We start from the raw sequence: 16,977 nt of genomic DNA, 5'->3' as shown, positions 1-16,977 counted from the left end.
CCTGTCCCTGCCATCCTGTCCCTGTCCCTGCCATCCTGTCCCTGTCCCTGCTCTCATCTAAAGCTGCAGAGTGTAAACTCCCTGGCAGAAGAGAATGTTTTCTTTGTATTCCCCAGTGCCCAGGACATTGTAATTGCTTCATAAAGACTTGAATTTAATGAAATTGAATTGAAAGATTGGGACAGTTGCTGTCTTCTAATCCCTTGTTCATCTTTTCAGTTTTTAGGTAAAGTTTATTTGATGTCCTCTTTGTTTGGGCATGCCATTCCTAACTTTGTGTCTTCCTAGATTTCCAGTTTTCTACTTCCCCTGCCCCCAGGAAATACCTTGATCATCATCATTCCTTGTACACCTATCATTTCAGTTTCTCTCTTCCAGAATTGACAATACATCAGCTTTCTCTAAATCATTAGAGGACCAGAGAAACCGTATTGTAGGTCAAGGATTCTTCTGCACAGACATAATAATTAAGCCCAAGGGAGCTAATGTCATTGTCAATGGGAAGTTCCTTTTTTACAAATCCAAATCGAGTCTTTCAGATCAGATTTGCAATTTCAGTAGAGTGGTAGGAGTAGAAGTGATCGGGGTCAAGTCTGGGGGCATTTGTGAGATGAAGAAATGAAAGGCAAGACCAGAAGACTCCTCAGCCCTGCCCTATTTGAATACAACAGCAGCTTTAGCTTACACTTTGTCACTTCACGGAATGCCCCTCACTTTGCTTAGACATAACAATACTTGGATTTATGTAGCATTTGTTCATTGTCTGTATGTTCTTTAGATGTCATTGTCATTTTTTCATTTGTAAACTCTTGAGGGTAAGGCTTGTTAAACTTTGTTCAGGATACAGCATAGTGCAGTAAAACCTTGATTAACTGGGATTCTCAGGAAGTAGACTGTTCCAGTTAAAAGAAGAATATAATGGTTATCTCAGGATTAAATCATAAACCATTTTGTTTCAACTCTTTAAAAAACCTTTGTTAAGTTTAAAGCTTCTTTCTTGCTTTAGTACAGCCTAGTGAATATAATTGAGTCTTTGAGGTTCTGGCAATGCCTCAGGGTCATTAATAATGATTATACAATACTGTGTATAGAGAAGGGATAGAAGGTTCTGTGCCAACCTCATTTATATCAGTCAACAAATATTAAAATTTTACCTTGTACAAAGTGTGTGTTAGGCAATGGGAATGTTCTAGAGGTCAGTTTAAAAAAAAGTATCTGATATGAACTTATTTTCATGGTAATTACCTCTTCTAATGTTTTTAAAAATCTAAAAATTCAAATAGTTCTCATTAGTTGAGTTCCAGTTATTGGAAGCTTTATTCTTTTGTATGTGGATAGAAATGTAGTGATGGAAGAAATCAGGGAATCCAGGTAAATGGATGTGTTTTACTTGAAGAATCTATTTCTGGGTCTTGGTGAATATCCCTAATCAGACTTTGAATATATGATTGTACATAGTCTTTTTTCCTCCTAGTTTCCCAGGAGAGTGGTTGCAGATTGACTATATCTTCTAAAATAAGTGATTCCCTGTAAATATTTAGAAAGTAGCTATTTCCTGTCAAATTAACATCATCTCTCCTTTCAGAAATCATCTGGTGTAGTTGAACTCTGTCCTGTTGGCTTGTCTTCCTAAACAAATGTCCCTGCCACTCTTGATCAAGAGAGGAAAATAGATTGGATGTTTGTTTGTTTGTTTTTTTACTGTAAGATCTCTTTTTATACTGTAAGATATCAAATGTCATTGAGTTTGTTTCTTGTGTAGATTTTCTTTGTTGGGTTTTTTTTTTTTTTGGCAGGCTAAAAAAAATGCCTCAATCAATGCCAGAATATGCTCTGACCAGAAATTACTTGGAACTTATGGTGGAATTACCTTGGAACAAGAGTACAACTGGTAAGCCTGGGAGGGGGAGCGACTTCTCATAGATTGATTGTTGATCTGAAAAAAATCATAAAAGCCTTCCGTTTGAAATACTGCCCACTAATTACTTTGACTCCAGCAAATATCAATTAGGTCCTTTCTATGTAAAAGACACCACTGGGTATCTAGGGAATCAAAGACAAGAAAGAAAACATCCCCTGCCCTCAGATAGCCTGTATTCTAAAGCAGAACGGGAGTGGAATGAAAGGATAAGCATATACATTATAAACAAATAAGTATATGCATTGTAGACTGAGGAGGGCGAAACATAATTTTACTTCCCCATTACTTAAACCTCCTTTAGGAAGTTTTTTTTTTTAATTCCTGTTTAGTTAATTTCAGGACAAGTATTCTTTCTCCCTACTGAGTAGATTGGATGCCAGTTTAGCCCTTGGTATAAGATTTCTTTAAATGTGTTTCACCAACAGCTGGAGGGATCAAGTGTTTCCTGTAGGCAGGAGCACATGAGCTGAGTCAGGAATGAAGCCAAGAAAATTTATGGTGGAAATGAGGAAAGAATTATGAGGGCCAATCTATGCAAAGGCAGAGGGGTGAGATGGGGTGGAATCCTGCATTCAAGGCATAGTAAGGAAGCCGTTTGGGGTTGGAATGTAGATTATGTGAAAGAAAGGGATGTTGAATTTAAGCCATTCCCTGCAACAGTTTGAATGAGGACCTTGTGTGGATTTTAGAAGTTTTTAGTTCATAGCTTTCAATGATTTTTAAATTCTCTCCACTTCATCTGTTTTTCAGGTCAGTTGTTTTTGCTATGAGGTACCTCACATTTTTTTTTCAGTTTTTTTGAGTCTTTGACTTTGTTTTAATATTTTTTGGATGTTTCATTGCATCATTAATTTCCATTTGGTTAATTCTAATTTTCAGGGAGTTTTTGTCTTGAGTAAAGCTTTTGTACTGTTTGTTCCATGCTGTGTATTCTCTTTTTTATGTCTTTCTTCCAAAACTCTCATTTCTTTTCCCATTTTTTCCTCTGCCACTCTCATTTGGCTTTTAAAATAGTTTTTCAACTGTTTTTATAACTGCATTTTTCTCTGAGGCTTACTTTTGGATGTTTTCAAGTCATTCTCTTCCTCTGGATTTGTGCTTCTCAGCCATAATAACTCTTTATGGTGAGATTTTTGTTTGTTTATTTTGTTTTTTCATTCTTCCAACCTCCTTCTTGACTTTGAACTTTGTTAGTGCTGGGCTCTGTGTACTCCTAGGGCAGTGTCTGGCCTGAGCTTCTGTCCTTTTAATATCCAGCTGTCTTTAAGGATCAGGCTGGAGGACCTGCATTTTTTTCAGTGCCCCTTAAATGTGATCCAAGATGAAATCTTTTCACTGCGTTTGAGTTTTACAAGTTCCTGACCCAGATTTGGGTCTTTTGGTGTCCTTGGTTGGCAGCTTCGGTAGACTGCTTCAGGACTCAGCCACAGACGCTAGCCTACTGGAAGACTCTGCAGTTTCTAAGTAACTGAACCACAGGTTCCCCCTGGTTATTCCAGTGCAGACTTCCAGCTGGGCTGCTGTGCTTCTGGGATCAGAGCCACACAGCTATTCTTTGTTTCTGAACTTGTTTCTTGTTCAGTACCCAGTTAAGTTCAGTAACCAGTTAAGGGTTAGAGACTAGGGAGGATGCATCCATATGGTAGCTCCCAGGATAGCTTCCCAGCTTTCCCTTCTTGTACATGCCATGAAAAGTACCTTTTCTGACTTGTTAGGGATATTCTCTCTTTTATAAGGGTATTGGGATATTGATTGGTAGGAAACAAGGTGTAACCTGTTACCTCAGCTTCCACATCTACGCTTGGGAATGTTTGAGGCCTGTAATTGGTAAGAGGAATAATAAGAATCAGAGGATCAGAATGTTCCCACATCTACTCAAGGTTGACTAATAAGGGGAATGTGGAATATCTTTCTCTGATCCCACTGCTGTGAAGCTGATGGACCCCATGTGGATACTATCTATGAAATTATAATTGAGGAGAATTCTGTCAATTTTAGGAATGAAAGAAAGCAAAAGAGAAAAAATTCTGTAGGCATATAGGATAGCAATCAGTGAGCATGGACATAAACCTTTCCAAAGAGGCTTGACTCTTTTGACTCTCTTTTGCCTGGCCATTGCTGTTGGGCTGCTGTCTCAAGTGAGAGCGTGTTTGTACATTTTCCCCTTGGAATTCTACATGTGAATACTACTGATTCTGTAGAGGAGCAAGGAATAAAGTTCTAGTACATAAAGATCCTAATATGGAGGAGGGAGAGGAAGACTTTATTTGCTAATGTAGTCATATATACATGCAAATGTGTTCTAAGAAGTAATGTCAGTACATTTGCATTTCCCAGGGCAAGGATGTCACTTGCAGTTACGAAATTCTGAAAATAAACTCTTCTGCATGTCATAAGGAACTACAAACCAGGCATTATGAAATAAATTTGTGTTAGTCATAATTTAACAGTGCCTGTAACAAATATGAAATAAGACTAGAAAGAATTCCATAATTCTGCCATGATATGTTTTTTGGAGACCATACTAACTTTCTACAGCTATTAGAGAAAAGAGGAAAAAAGTGCATGCCCATCACACATATATGCAGATGCCCAAATCCCTTTCAGACCTTCTCTTCCATGCCAATAAAAGTTGTGTTTCAAAAAACCTTTTTTTTAAAAAGCAGGTTTTTTTTAATTGTGTACATACTGCGTGCAAAACAAAAAGATAACTAGCCATATAATCCAGTCTATAGTTGGTACTAAGGGAGTGTAACCAGTTCCCCTCCCTTCAAGAAAAGGAACTGCATATAAAGACAGCATAGAAAACAGAACATGTTTTATTGTTTTGTTTTTTTACCTCCTCCTTGTTGTTTAAAGTTTTTTCAGGAACTTCAGCCATTTTATCCTTGTTTAGTTAGTTTCACTACAAGTATTTTTTCTCTCTATTGGGCAAATTGGGTGCCAGTTTAGTCCTTAATATAGTTGTTTTGGGGGCAGCCAGGTAGTGTGTTGGCTAGCACGACAGGCCTAGAGTCAGGGAGACTTGAGTTCAAATCTGACCCTGGGCAAGTCACTTAACTCTGTTTGCCTCAGTTTCCTCATCTGTAAAATGAGCTGGAGAAGGAAATGGCAAACCACTACAGTATCTCTGCCAAGAAACTCCCAAATAGGGTCATGAAGAATTGTACATGACTGAAATGACTGAACAACAGCAACAGTAAGATTTGTTATATGTTTCACAATTTTCAGAATAATTTTATTTGCATATGGTTTTTAATAACTGGAACTTAAATCCTTTCTCACCAACTTCCCCTACCCGGGAACCTATGGTATATGCCCCTGTATTGACTAATTATTAGATTATCTGAGGACAGTAATGAAGTCACTTATTAATTAATAATTATTAACATGTTCTTAGCATAAAATAAACTATGGTTGTTTACTTTTATTGAGCAGATATATTATCTTGGCTTCCATTGTTAGTTCCATGTGGGAAAATGACAGTCTTCAGCATACCTTTATATGGCTATGATTCATGATAGGAAAAAAGAGGATGTTCCTGTCAGTTTTTAGGATGTTGAATTGTTAGGATAGTAGTTCCTGTCTTCCTAAAAGAATAACTCAGGGAAAACACGCATTATACTTAAACTATAGTCTATTATACCTTTTTCAAATGCAGCATTTTAAATGACATCGCTTTTTCTCTAATCTTTTTAACTTGAAAGTCAGTTTAAAAGTAAGCTTTCCCAGAGCTTGCTGGTAATGCCAACTTCCTTTATTGGTGTCATTTGTTTGCCTGAGTCCCTATCTGCAGTCATTTATAGAAGTTTTGGTGGAGGTCAGAAGTATATTCTGAAATTGTGCTTTTCTAGGCTTCAAGTCACAATTCACTTTCTGTTCAATTAATGTAAGCTTCCCTCTCATATTCTCAAAGCATAGCTGGAACGGGGCTGTTGTCTGCCCGGTCCTTTGTGGGGGCAGGGGCTTATTCTCTTGGTGGCTCCAGAATGAGTCTGGATGGTTGCAAATCATGGAATACTTTGATTAGAGAAGAATCAAAATTGCAGATGACCCAGAGGCAATTTAAGATGCATGGTGGACTGAAGTAATCTATAACATATTATCAATAATGGCTTCTCTGGGAGAAGTCTTGTAAAAACATCATCATAAACATTCATAAACCTGCATGACAATCAGTAAACACTTATTAAGCCCCTACTAGGTGCCAGGCACTGTGTTAAGCCCTGGGAATGCAAAAAAAAAAAAATAAATAAAAGGCAAGATAGTCTCTGCCTTCAAGGAGCTTACAGTGTAATGGAGAAGACAGTATTCAAGCATATATACAGAGCAAGCTATGTACAGGATAAATAGGAAATAACTAACAGGCTACAAAAGTAAGTGGCCTGGCTAGACAGCAAGAGGAATAAAAGATGGTCAGCCCAAGTACAGCACTAGCATGCCTGACATGATGGACCAGAGGAAAGCCTCTTTACATTAGACACGCCTTCTGAGGAGTAAGGAAAGACCTGGGCAAGAACTGCACAGCATGAGAAGGGACATTATGTTCAGTTCTTTATACTTTGAGTGCCCACAGCAGGACATCAGTAATGGTGAGGGGGCCAGAAATTATGTCTTACGAAGATCAGTTAAAGGAACTGAGAAGATACAGTGGAGTTGGGGAGACATTAATCACTTAAAGTATTTCAAGAATTCCCATCTGGAAGGATTAGGCTTTATAGTCTTGGTTCCAGTGGGCAAAGGGAGAAACAATAACAGTGACAGAAAGTTTCAGAGAAGCAGATTTAGGTTAATTGTAAGGAAAAACTAGCAATTATAATTGTGTAGTAAGTACAGTGTTGTAAGAGGGATTTCTCTTCAGTTAAAGGTTAGATTAGATAACACTTGAGCTCAGGCCTGTACAACTTGTGGTTCTCCTGGCCCTTGCAGCAAGCCAAAGGATTTCGGGCAGCCCTTGAAAAATGTAGAGGAAAACATCCTTTATATGTAGAGGAAAGCCTGCCGCAAGTGACCCAAGAGCTATAAGTGGCCTGCCACAAGGTGTATAGGCCAGCTTTAAGGCATAAATGGAAGATCTGGTGTTTGTGTGTGTGTGTGTGTGTGTGTGTGTGTGTGTGTGTGTGTAGATAGATAGATATTCCATCCATACATATACATACATACAATTTTAAGAAAGTGGCAGAGGAGCTGGAGGCATAAGAGCCTGGCAGGAAGACCAGTGGAGAGGCTCATTGCAATGATCTAGGCCTATAGCTATATAGACCTATATAGTGAAAGGAAGAGAGTAAAAAAGATGCTATAGAAAAATAACTATCAAACCAAAGAAAAGAAATGCAAATTAAAGCTCTTTGTGAACAGAACTTGTAGTAATGAATAGGTCCTTCTAGTAGAGAAGGATATGGACTACCCTTACCTTCCTTTGCTGTTTTTTTATTTTGTTTCTCTTACATTTTCTTGATTCTTGTTTTTCTTGTTTGAACATTGAGGCAAAATGTGTTAAGTTCATCTTTAGTTTGTCCTTTGTTACTCATACATGGTATGTGAGAGAGGTTATTCTCTGGGTTGGGGTTTTGTTACATTATATAAGAGAGGCCTAGTCATACTTTTACATTAGTCTCTGGAAACCTAATGTTCATTTTCACTAGATTAAAACAAGTTTGAAGATAACTTGAGAAGAATGAGTCTGTAAGTAAACTGAGAAATCTAGTTTTTTGGAACTTGCTGTGAAGAAATATTGCCCTCTAGTGGAAAATTTCCTAGTCAGAATGTTGGCACTGAACTAAAAACAACTGAAACAGAAATACATAGTTTCAGTCATGCTTATCTTTTCTGGAAGACACGCATGAGATGAATACAGTGGGGCATGACTTCTGGCAAATGTGGTCCCTTCCTTTGATCTGGCTCAGTTTAGATTGGGTGGACATTGCCCTCTGAATCACCTTTCAGCCAAGTAAGTTAGATACTATTTCATCAGACCCTGGGCAGATCCTGCCTCATTCACTGCCAGTTTAGATACAATCATACAATCTGGTAACGAATGGAAGAACTGCCAAACTGATTCTCTTCCATCTGCTGAGAATCGCTCATCTATGTGTTTGGAGAGGGAGGGGGTGGCTGTATTTTGCTAAAGAAACAGCAAACCACAACCTAACAAATATTGGCTCAACTGCTGTTAACCAGCCTGAGATTTAGTTTCAAATCTGTAAAAATATTTTGCAATCCTGATTTATGGTTGTTTTTTAAAAAAAAAAAAACCACTCTAACAATGCCAAAAATCCCTTTACAAATATAATTATATATTTGGACTTCTCTTCTTTCTGTAAACTATTGCCCTATGTTCAGATGTTAACAACCTCTATGAAATACTCAGTTGCAGAAAGTCAGTCAGATTGAAAATGCAGTCACCTTTTTTTTCCTTTACAGCTTTAGCTTCAGCAAGTTTCTCTCTCTGTATTTCATTTTGATTATTTATGTAGTAGCACTAGATTTCTACAGGCATTTGCTATCTCTACTTCCTCTCCTCTCTTCAACCCTTCCCTACTTCCCTGTTTTCATTGAGGTCAGTGTCAAAATTCTAGTTACCAAGATTGTAAACCTAGGAGTCTACCATAACTCATCACTTTCCCTTAGCCCCCATATCTAGTCAGTTATCAATTTCTATAGATTCCACCTCCATAGAATATCTCATATCTCTCTACTCACGGGACTGCCTCCCTAGTTTAGACCCCTATCACCTCTTATCTTCACTTTTGCAATAGCTTTTTAATATATAAGAATCCTAAGTACAAAGTCACTTAATAGCGACCTTTATAAAAACTTGATCTTGGAAGTTTGTTCCAAAAGAAATGAGAAAATGCACTTCCCTCCCTTCGTTACAGATGTGGGAAGACTCTTGGTGTGGAACATTGCACATATCATCAGACTCAGCTGATGAACTCCTTTTTTCCTTTTGTTCTAGCAAGGCTTCTTAAACTTTTTCCATTTGCAATATACAGTGTAAGAAGTTCTGGAGAATAGATCTCTAGGTATGGGAGGGGATGTATAAAGTTAAAATAATGTGAAGTTAATATACAATGATAGCATATATTTATTTAAGAAAACTTAGTTTTGGGGTGGCTAGGTGGCGCAGTGAGTAAAAGTGCCAGTCCCAAATCAGGAGGACCCGAGTTCGGTTCTGGCCTCAGACACTTGACACCCACACAAAAAAACTAGCCATGTAACCTTGGGCAAGTTGCTTAACTCCAATTGCCCTCCAAAAGGCAAAAAAAGAAAAAAGAAAAGAAAACTTAGTTTGGAAAACAAAGTAAGAACACAGATTATGTAGAAATTGTTCCTCCTTGAGAAATTTTCTATCACAAAAAATTAATCTTTAGATCTAAGTCTCGTTTCTTAAGTGGAAATATTTTCAAAAGATGGAAATTACAGTAGGGCATTGTCTTGCTGCCAGCCTTCATTATATAGATGAGCCATGTCTGAACCTCCCTTAAGATATCCTTCCAAGGGGGAAAATCAATCTTTTCTTGGTCTATTTTCGAATAACATTTTAACTGAAATGGCTTTTTCAGTTAAAGTAAAAATGAGATATTTGATTTGAGTATTCAAATTGTTTCAACTCTATTGTTTGACAGACCGCCTTGATATCCGGGCAGCCCGAATTCTTCTAGATAATGACCATTATGCCATGGACAAGCTGAAGAAAAGAGTTCTGGAATACTTAGCTGTTAGGCAGCTGAAGAACAACCTGAAGGGCCCAATTCTATGCTTTGTTGGCCCCCCTGGAGTTGGCAAAACAAGTGTTGGAAGATCAGTAGCAAAGACCTTGGGTCGAGAATTTCACAGGATTGCACTGGGAGGTGTATGTGATCAGTCGGACATTCGAGGACACAGGTATTTCTCTTAGTTCACTCTTCAGCTCTCATCTGGCTTTTTTTTCAAGTTATTTTAATTGAGGCAGAAAAAAAAAAGCACTGCTTTCAGGATCCCCAGTTTGTTAATATGCCATTTCTTGAGCTCACTGCCTTTATAGCCTTGTAATCAAATTATCCTCGAAAGATGGTTTTGGTAATGTTTCCGCTTGGTTGGAGGACAGACTCACCAATCATCTTCGCGTTCCAGTTGAGTAAAAAGAACAAGTTCTTTGGGAGTGGAAATGACATTCTCTTTATGACTCATTAGTCCAGGGACCACCAACACATTTTGCTTTGGATCGAGGTACCTCCTGAAATTTAGGAACATAAGAATTTTTCTGTTCTTAAGGTTTTGTGTTTTTCAGGGTAGCACAAAACTCGCCAACCAAAAAACCTTTCTCCTGTACTACCATTTAATGATAGAAGTGACAACTTTTCTTTTAAACTCTTATGGACATTTATTGCATACATAATGGCATTCTAATGTCAGATAACAAATATACTCTACAATTCCATTATTTTGCATTTGGCCAAGTAGTCATGCACAAATTAAGTATCCTTTGCACAAATATTTCCTCATAAAAATTAATAAAACAACACAGGGGTGGCAGCATAGTTTTATGGATAAAAGGCTGCATAAAGTCAAATCTGAGTTCAGGGCCTACCTCTAACACATACTGACTGTGAGACTATGGCCAAGCCCCTTGGCTGCTTATTCAGCAGCTCTCCAAGGCCCTAACATGCAGTTATAGTGGTGATCTATATTAATGGAGGGAGTTTCCACACCAGGAGTGCCCCTACACAAATGTAATCACAAGCCTGACACTCCCCCACCCCCCAAAAAAGTCTGCCTCCTTATTCCCTCTGTCTCCTCCTTTAGTTTCTGTGATTTGACCCCTTCAAACTCTTCTTTTTCTCTAATTTCATCTTATAGCATCTCCCTTTTAACTCATCCTTATCCCACACTTCCAACTCATTCCATACCTCATGGTCTGTACTACTTCATTCATGGGATGGTGACAAAGGAGGAGCAGACTGGGGTGGTTGCTTGGAGGGCAAGAAAATTCTATGTCTGGGGCTTCCATTCCTGGACTTCCTTCTAAGGCTCAGCTCCATAGCACCATGACAATTGAAAAGGAATCCTCAGTGTGTTCGATTTATCAAGAATATCTTCTACACTGAGGAAATCCCATTGAACAACTAACATTAATTTATGATCTTTACAATTAAAAAAGAAAACTATCGTGGGAGTCTTTTTTGTGTTTACTTCAATTTTTTAAATGACTTTCACTTTGGGCTTGGGTTTTTTTTGTTTGTTTGTTTAAACTCCAAAATGGAGAAGAGTTAGTTTGGTACATAAAATGCAAATTGTAGAAAGGCTTATCTGCGAACCTCTGTGACATCTTTGCTATAAGAGCAAACAAATAATTTATTTTGATCATAAGAAGTATTTCTCAATAATAGCTGACATTGTCATAGCCCTTTATTGCTGCCTATGAAACTCCCTTGCTCTAACACTGGCTTCTGCATTACTCATTCTTTAGATTAAAAAAAATGTTATGGCAAAGTGTGAACGTCTACACCATAAAGTTAAGAGGTCTCTATCATAGTTTAACTGTCAGAGAGATCTGTGGGTTATACTATCAGCACTCTGCAAGCAAAGTATTTGAAAAGTAGAAGGCAGTCTCCAAACTAGAATGCCTTATTTTATGTGTATTTCATTTTCCAAATAATAGAAGTTGCCTTATCCAAGTAGATAACTGATGACATTTTTCACTTACTAGTTTGAATGGGAAAGGGCAAAGAACTCTTCCCTCAAATCCTGGTTTAGGTACCACTTTCTAAAGGAAGATTTTCTTGACTCTTCTCCCCCTCTCCACATTTCCCCCACCTCACCCCCATTGCTAGGGCCATTCTTCCCTTGTGTTTATTTTCTAATTATTGTGCACCTACTTAGAGATGTATATATTTATCCCCCTGATAGCTTGTATGTTCCTTGAGGGAAAGATACATTTCATTTTCATCTTTGGATACCCAGTGCCAAGCATCGTACCTGATACATAGTAGGCTTTTAATAAATACCTGTTGATTGGTTGTTCAGGTAAAACTTCCCACATGTTAAAAAAAGAGAAGAATTTTACTGAACTAGGAGCCTTCACAGATGGCTAATAAGTTCATTCTCTTTAGATAATTCCTGTGATTTTTCAGATGCTTTTTACTCAGTCAAGGGTTTATGTTTTTAGTTGTTTTTGTTTCAATTCCTACATAAGCCACTAGAGGCTGTTGTTTGCTTCCACAAGGAAGCAAAAGGGCACAGAAACCACTTCGGCAGAAGTACTTAATTCTAGGACTTGATGTGCCTCTATCCACAGTTATCCAAAGTAGAAAACAATTTCTGATCCCATGATTTGAAGATCTAGAATAAAAGCAACTCAGAATTCATTTTTCCTCCTTCCCAGCAAGGTGAGAGTGGTGGCAGTGGTAGTGAGATCCTGAATATGAAGTTGGGGGAGATGACTAGCCATGTGGGATCACATTTTACCAGATCTTATACTTCTGCTTTTCTCAGTTCCTTCCACACTGAATGGTAAAAGTGTTGAGCATTTTTCAGCACAGACCCTAAATAGGATGAGCTAAAAATTAGAAACTTATCTTTTTTTTTCTTTTAATTTTTTTTTAACAATTGAAATTTCTAAAGCACATCACGCTTCAAAATATTTATTTCTTACTGAGTGCCAAGACCATGAAAAATAGGAATTTTTGTGGGAAGGCTTGAAAAATATCTCCCAACAATGACACTTATGCCCATTGCTTCAGATATAAGCTCTTCAAAGTGAAATCTTTGAAAAGAGACAAGCCATATATTGGTAAAGATGGAAAAATAGACAAAATTAATATTTGAATTCCAATTTACTTGCCTTTATCCAAATAAAAATGATATCATTCTTTTCCTAAGATCAAAACTTAAGCCACAGCCATATATTTGGGAGGTAGGCCCATGCGGTGGACTGCCAAGAGCCCAGATTTGGTGTCAGAGGTGTCTGGCTCCATCTCTGCCACACTGATTATATGACCTTGAGCAAGTCATTAAATGTTGTTGGGCCTCAACTTCCTCTGTGAAACTAAGTGGGACCAGATTCCCAGCCTTTGGACACTGTGAGCTTTATTATTCGTCTGCTACCTCAATGACTAATGATCTCCCACCACCTATATTTTTCCCTATCCCTTTATTAATCAGTCACCAGTCACATAGGAACCAACCGTCTCCAACCCCAGCCACTGATTTACTTGTCCTAGTGATCTTCGGCTTCCCCTGTATTCTCTAGAATTCCCTTTTACGACTCCTTCACTTAGCTCCCTCCCCTTTCAAAAATTATTTGGCAAGAGGCATAAAACCTACATTCTTTTCTAGCTTTGAATAGATTGCTTTTCTCTTGAGTGGCTCCACTGCCTACGGTAAACAAAGACTTAAATGAGATCATAAAATGACTTTTTTTCCCTCTTGCATTTGAAGAGGATACGGGTGAGGGGGAACAGTGCATGTCCAAAAAAAGTATACCATTGGGCTAAAATATTTGCTTTTTAAATTTTTAAATGTAATTTTATATTTTTTCAGTTAACAAAAATCTATTTTCTCTCACATACACCTCTGTTTTTCTTCTCCTCCCCCCTCCACTTTGGAATAAAGAAAAACGAAACTGTTATAATGAACATGATAATCAAAAAAAAACACAACTAAACCAAATCCTCTTACTTTGCACCTAGAGACCAATACCTCTCTCTCAGGAAGTGGGTAGCATGTTTCATCATAAGTCATCTGGAGTTGTGGTTGATCACTACATTAATCAGTGTTCTTAGGTCTTTCAGAGTTGTTTGTCTTTACAATGTTGTTTTTGGATAAATTGTTCTGTTTCTACTTACTTTACTCTGCATCAGTTCATATTAGTCTTACAGGGTATCTCTTAAACTATCTCCTTCATCATTTCTTATACACAGTACTATTCCATTACATTCAGATATCATAATTTGGTCAATCACCCAACTGATGGATACCCCTTAGTTCTCACTTCTTTGTCTCCATGAAAAAAAAAGCTGTTAGAAAGAGTTTCATGTATATGGAGGCTAAAATATTTGCTTAAAACATCATATCTCTTATCTCTAAGAAACAAGTAGAAAAACTGGAATTTTTACCACTTAAAAGACTCTTTGGATTTAGCATCCACCAGCTATTCATTTTTTAATAAATAAATGATGGTTATGTCATAGCTGGTGGATGCCATTAACAATGTTGTCTGTTCCTTTGCCCCTGGAGCGTATTGCTTGTATACTTCCTAAAGTACAGAAGTCTTTTAGAATGTTTGATTTGAAAGAATTTTATTTGAAGACAGCAGAAAATATATAAACATACATATTTGCAGCTCTCAATTTTGTCACTGTATCTTCCAGAGAAGAAAGTAGTACATCTGTTATATTGCAGCATGGCCATGGGTTGAGACTTGGGGGCACGTTTGGTTCCATGTGACAACCCAAAAAAATGCATTTTGGAAACACCCATATCTTGTTAGTTGAGCACTGGTCATGTGCTTGTTATTGGCATTCGTGTGAATTCTTGTTTTTCCTTAGCCTATGTGTAGCTACTACTGTTCTGCTGTCTTAAAATAGCCAGAGAAAAACAGAGCTGCTTTATCAAGCATCTCCCAGCTCTCTAAAATACATTACATTGACTTTCATCACTTACCTTTCTCTTACTCAGAATTTCATCTCTATCCATTTAGCCCAGATATCTATTGGAAGATTGTATAGCCAGTTGGATATGGTTTAAAAAAAAATCAAACCCTCTCCAATATTTCATGATTTGGGGGTAGGGGGAAAAAGAAAAGGTCTGTATTTTTCTTGGTTTTCAGTTGTCTAGCATTGGTAGTGTTTTTACATTAATAATATTTTTGTGCCCATTTCTTTCAAGTGGTTGATTAGCTTACTGATGGTGGTGTATAGGAGGGAAGGCTTTGTATTCCCCAGTCTAACAAGTCAAATCAGTAGACATTTATTAAGCACCTACTATGTGTTATAAACTCTGTACTAAGCCCTGAGTGTACAAAGAAAAACAAAAGACAGTCTTTTTTTTTTTCCTGGAGCTCACAGTCTTTTACTGGGGGGAGACAGCATGCAAACAGCTACTTTCAAACAAAATATATGCAAGATAAACCAGAAATCATCCACAAAGGGAAGGCACTAGTATTATGGAGGATCAGGAAAGGTTTCTTATAGAAGAAGATATTTTAACTGGGTTTTGAGGAAAGCCAGGAGGTGGAAATGAGGAAGAGAGTATTCCAGGCTTTTGGGAAACAGCCAGTGAAAAATGCACAGATGCTGGAGATTGAGCATCATGTTTAAGGAACAGCAAGGAGGCCAGTGGCACTGGATCGTGAAGGGCCTCCTTTTTTTTTTTTCCCAGTAAAATATCAAGCAAGGATCTCCTTAAACTTAGTCAGCTCTTCATAAATGTTTGCATACTTGGTCAGCAAGAGCCCTTTAATTGAACATAAGCTTAAAAAACTATCAATGGAACACACGGAACTTACTGAAAATAAAGGTGTAAAGGTTCATAGTATTTAATATGTACTGTCTCATTAGATATTCACAATAGCAGAATAAGGCAGCATGAGGAGGAGAAGCTAGAGACTTGACCTGGGAGTTAGGAAGATGTGGGTCCGGGTTCTGCCTCTGACATACTAGCTTTGTTGCCTTAACTTCTCAGGTTAAATCCCCCTAAGCCCCCAAAGCTCTAAGGCTATTAGAGAGCAGTTGCAGTTTTGCATTCGTAGAGTTTTCTTACCATGAGTTACCTACTCGAAGGAAATCACAAATTTGTTTTTTTAATTGAACGTGAAATGCAAATAAGTAGATGTTTTATTCCTTATAGGTGTCTTGGGGTTATAGTTTGATAGTCATTAGCAGTGGCCTAAAACCAGAAAGCATTTTTAAAGATACTAGTACTAGTACTTTGATAGACTTAGCTCTTCTTAGCAATGCAAGGATCTAAGACAACTCCAAAAGGCTCATGATGGAAAATGGTATCCACATCCAGAGAAAGAATTATGAAGTCTGAAAGCAGGTAGAAACATAATATTTGCTTTCCCAGATACTAGTACTAGAAGGTATTTTGAAGATACTAGTACTAGAGCAGATGGTAAAATCCTTACTTGATCTTTGGGGGGTTATAAATGGTTAGCTCTTAATTTGACACTAACTAGTCTGACACTTTAGAACTGTAGTTATTTCTAGAAAGCATAAAGTAAACTGTTTGGAAAAATGATAAACCTTTAATTCAAGCTAAAATTCTTGGCAATGAAGATAGGCTTGTTTATCACATATTATATATATATATATATATATAATTTGAGTAGTTCTTAGGTACTCTACCAGTGAAGTGTCATGTATGGATGAATGCTATGAGAGTATAAACAGATACTGTTCTCATCAGTGTCTTTAAGCTAGTTATTTCAGTAGAAGATTTCAAAGCAGGAATTCTTCACCCTTTTTGTCATGGATCTCTTTGGCAGTGTGGTGAAGCCTTCTCAGAATGATGTCTTTAAATGTATAAAATAAAATACATTGGATTACAAATGAAACTAGTTAAACTGAAATACTATTATAGAATATTTTAAAAATAAGTTCATGGATGTCAGGTTAAGAATTGATCTAGTATAACAAATCATATGAGACAAAACTTTTTTTTTTTAAGTTTACAACATTCAGTTCTATAAACTTTTGGGTTCCAAATTTTCTCCTCCTCCTTCCCCTTCACCCTCCCCAATATGGCATGCAATCTCATATAAGCTCTACATATACATTCACATTAAGCATATTTTCACATTAGTCATGTTGCAAAGAAGAATTACAACCCATGGAATGAACTATGAGAAAGAAGAAATAAAATGAAACAAAAAAGAGATAGAGCATATAGTATGGGAGAGCAAATAGTATGTTTCTACCTGCTTTCAGGCTTCATAATTCTTTCTCTGGATGTGGATAGCATTTTCCATCATGAGCCTTTTGGAGCTGTCTTAGAGCCTCGCATTGCTGAAAAGAGCTAAGTATCCAAGTTAATTATCCCACAATGTGGCTGTAAATGTTCAGTGTTCTACT

General features: G+C 37.4%; 1 protein-coding gene across 1 annotated transcript in view; it reads left to right on the top strand.

The window, feature by feature from the left end:
• LONP2 (lon peptidase 2, peroxisomal) overlaps positions 1 to 16,977 on the top strand; it is a 125,630-nt gene that overhangs the window by 28,251 nt on the left and 80,402 nt on the right. The window contains exons 6-7 of the mRNA XM_069082548.1: positions 1,797 to 1,891; positions 9,550 to 9,808. Coding sequence (XP_068938649.1) covers positions 1,797 to 1,891; positions 9,550 to 9,808 — 354 coding nt within the window. The remainder of the gene's footprint in view (positions 1 to 1,796; positions 1,892 to 9,549; positions 9,809 to 16,977) is intronic.

Source organism: Petaurus breviceps, unplaced genomic scaffold (genome assembly GCF_028583685.1).
Source record: "Petaurus breviceps papuanus isolate PSGF00001 unplaced genomic scaffold, PetGlider_PUasm1.0 171, whole genome shotgun sequence".
Classification (NCBI taxonomy): Eukaryota; Metazoa; Chordata; class Mammalia; order Diprotodontia; family Petauridae; genus Petaurus; species Petaurus breviceps.
Note: the sequence above shows the minus strand (reverse complement) of the source record. Positions and strands in the feature narration are given on the sequence as shown.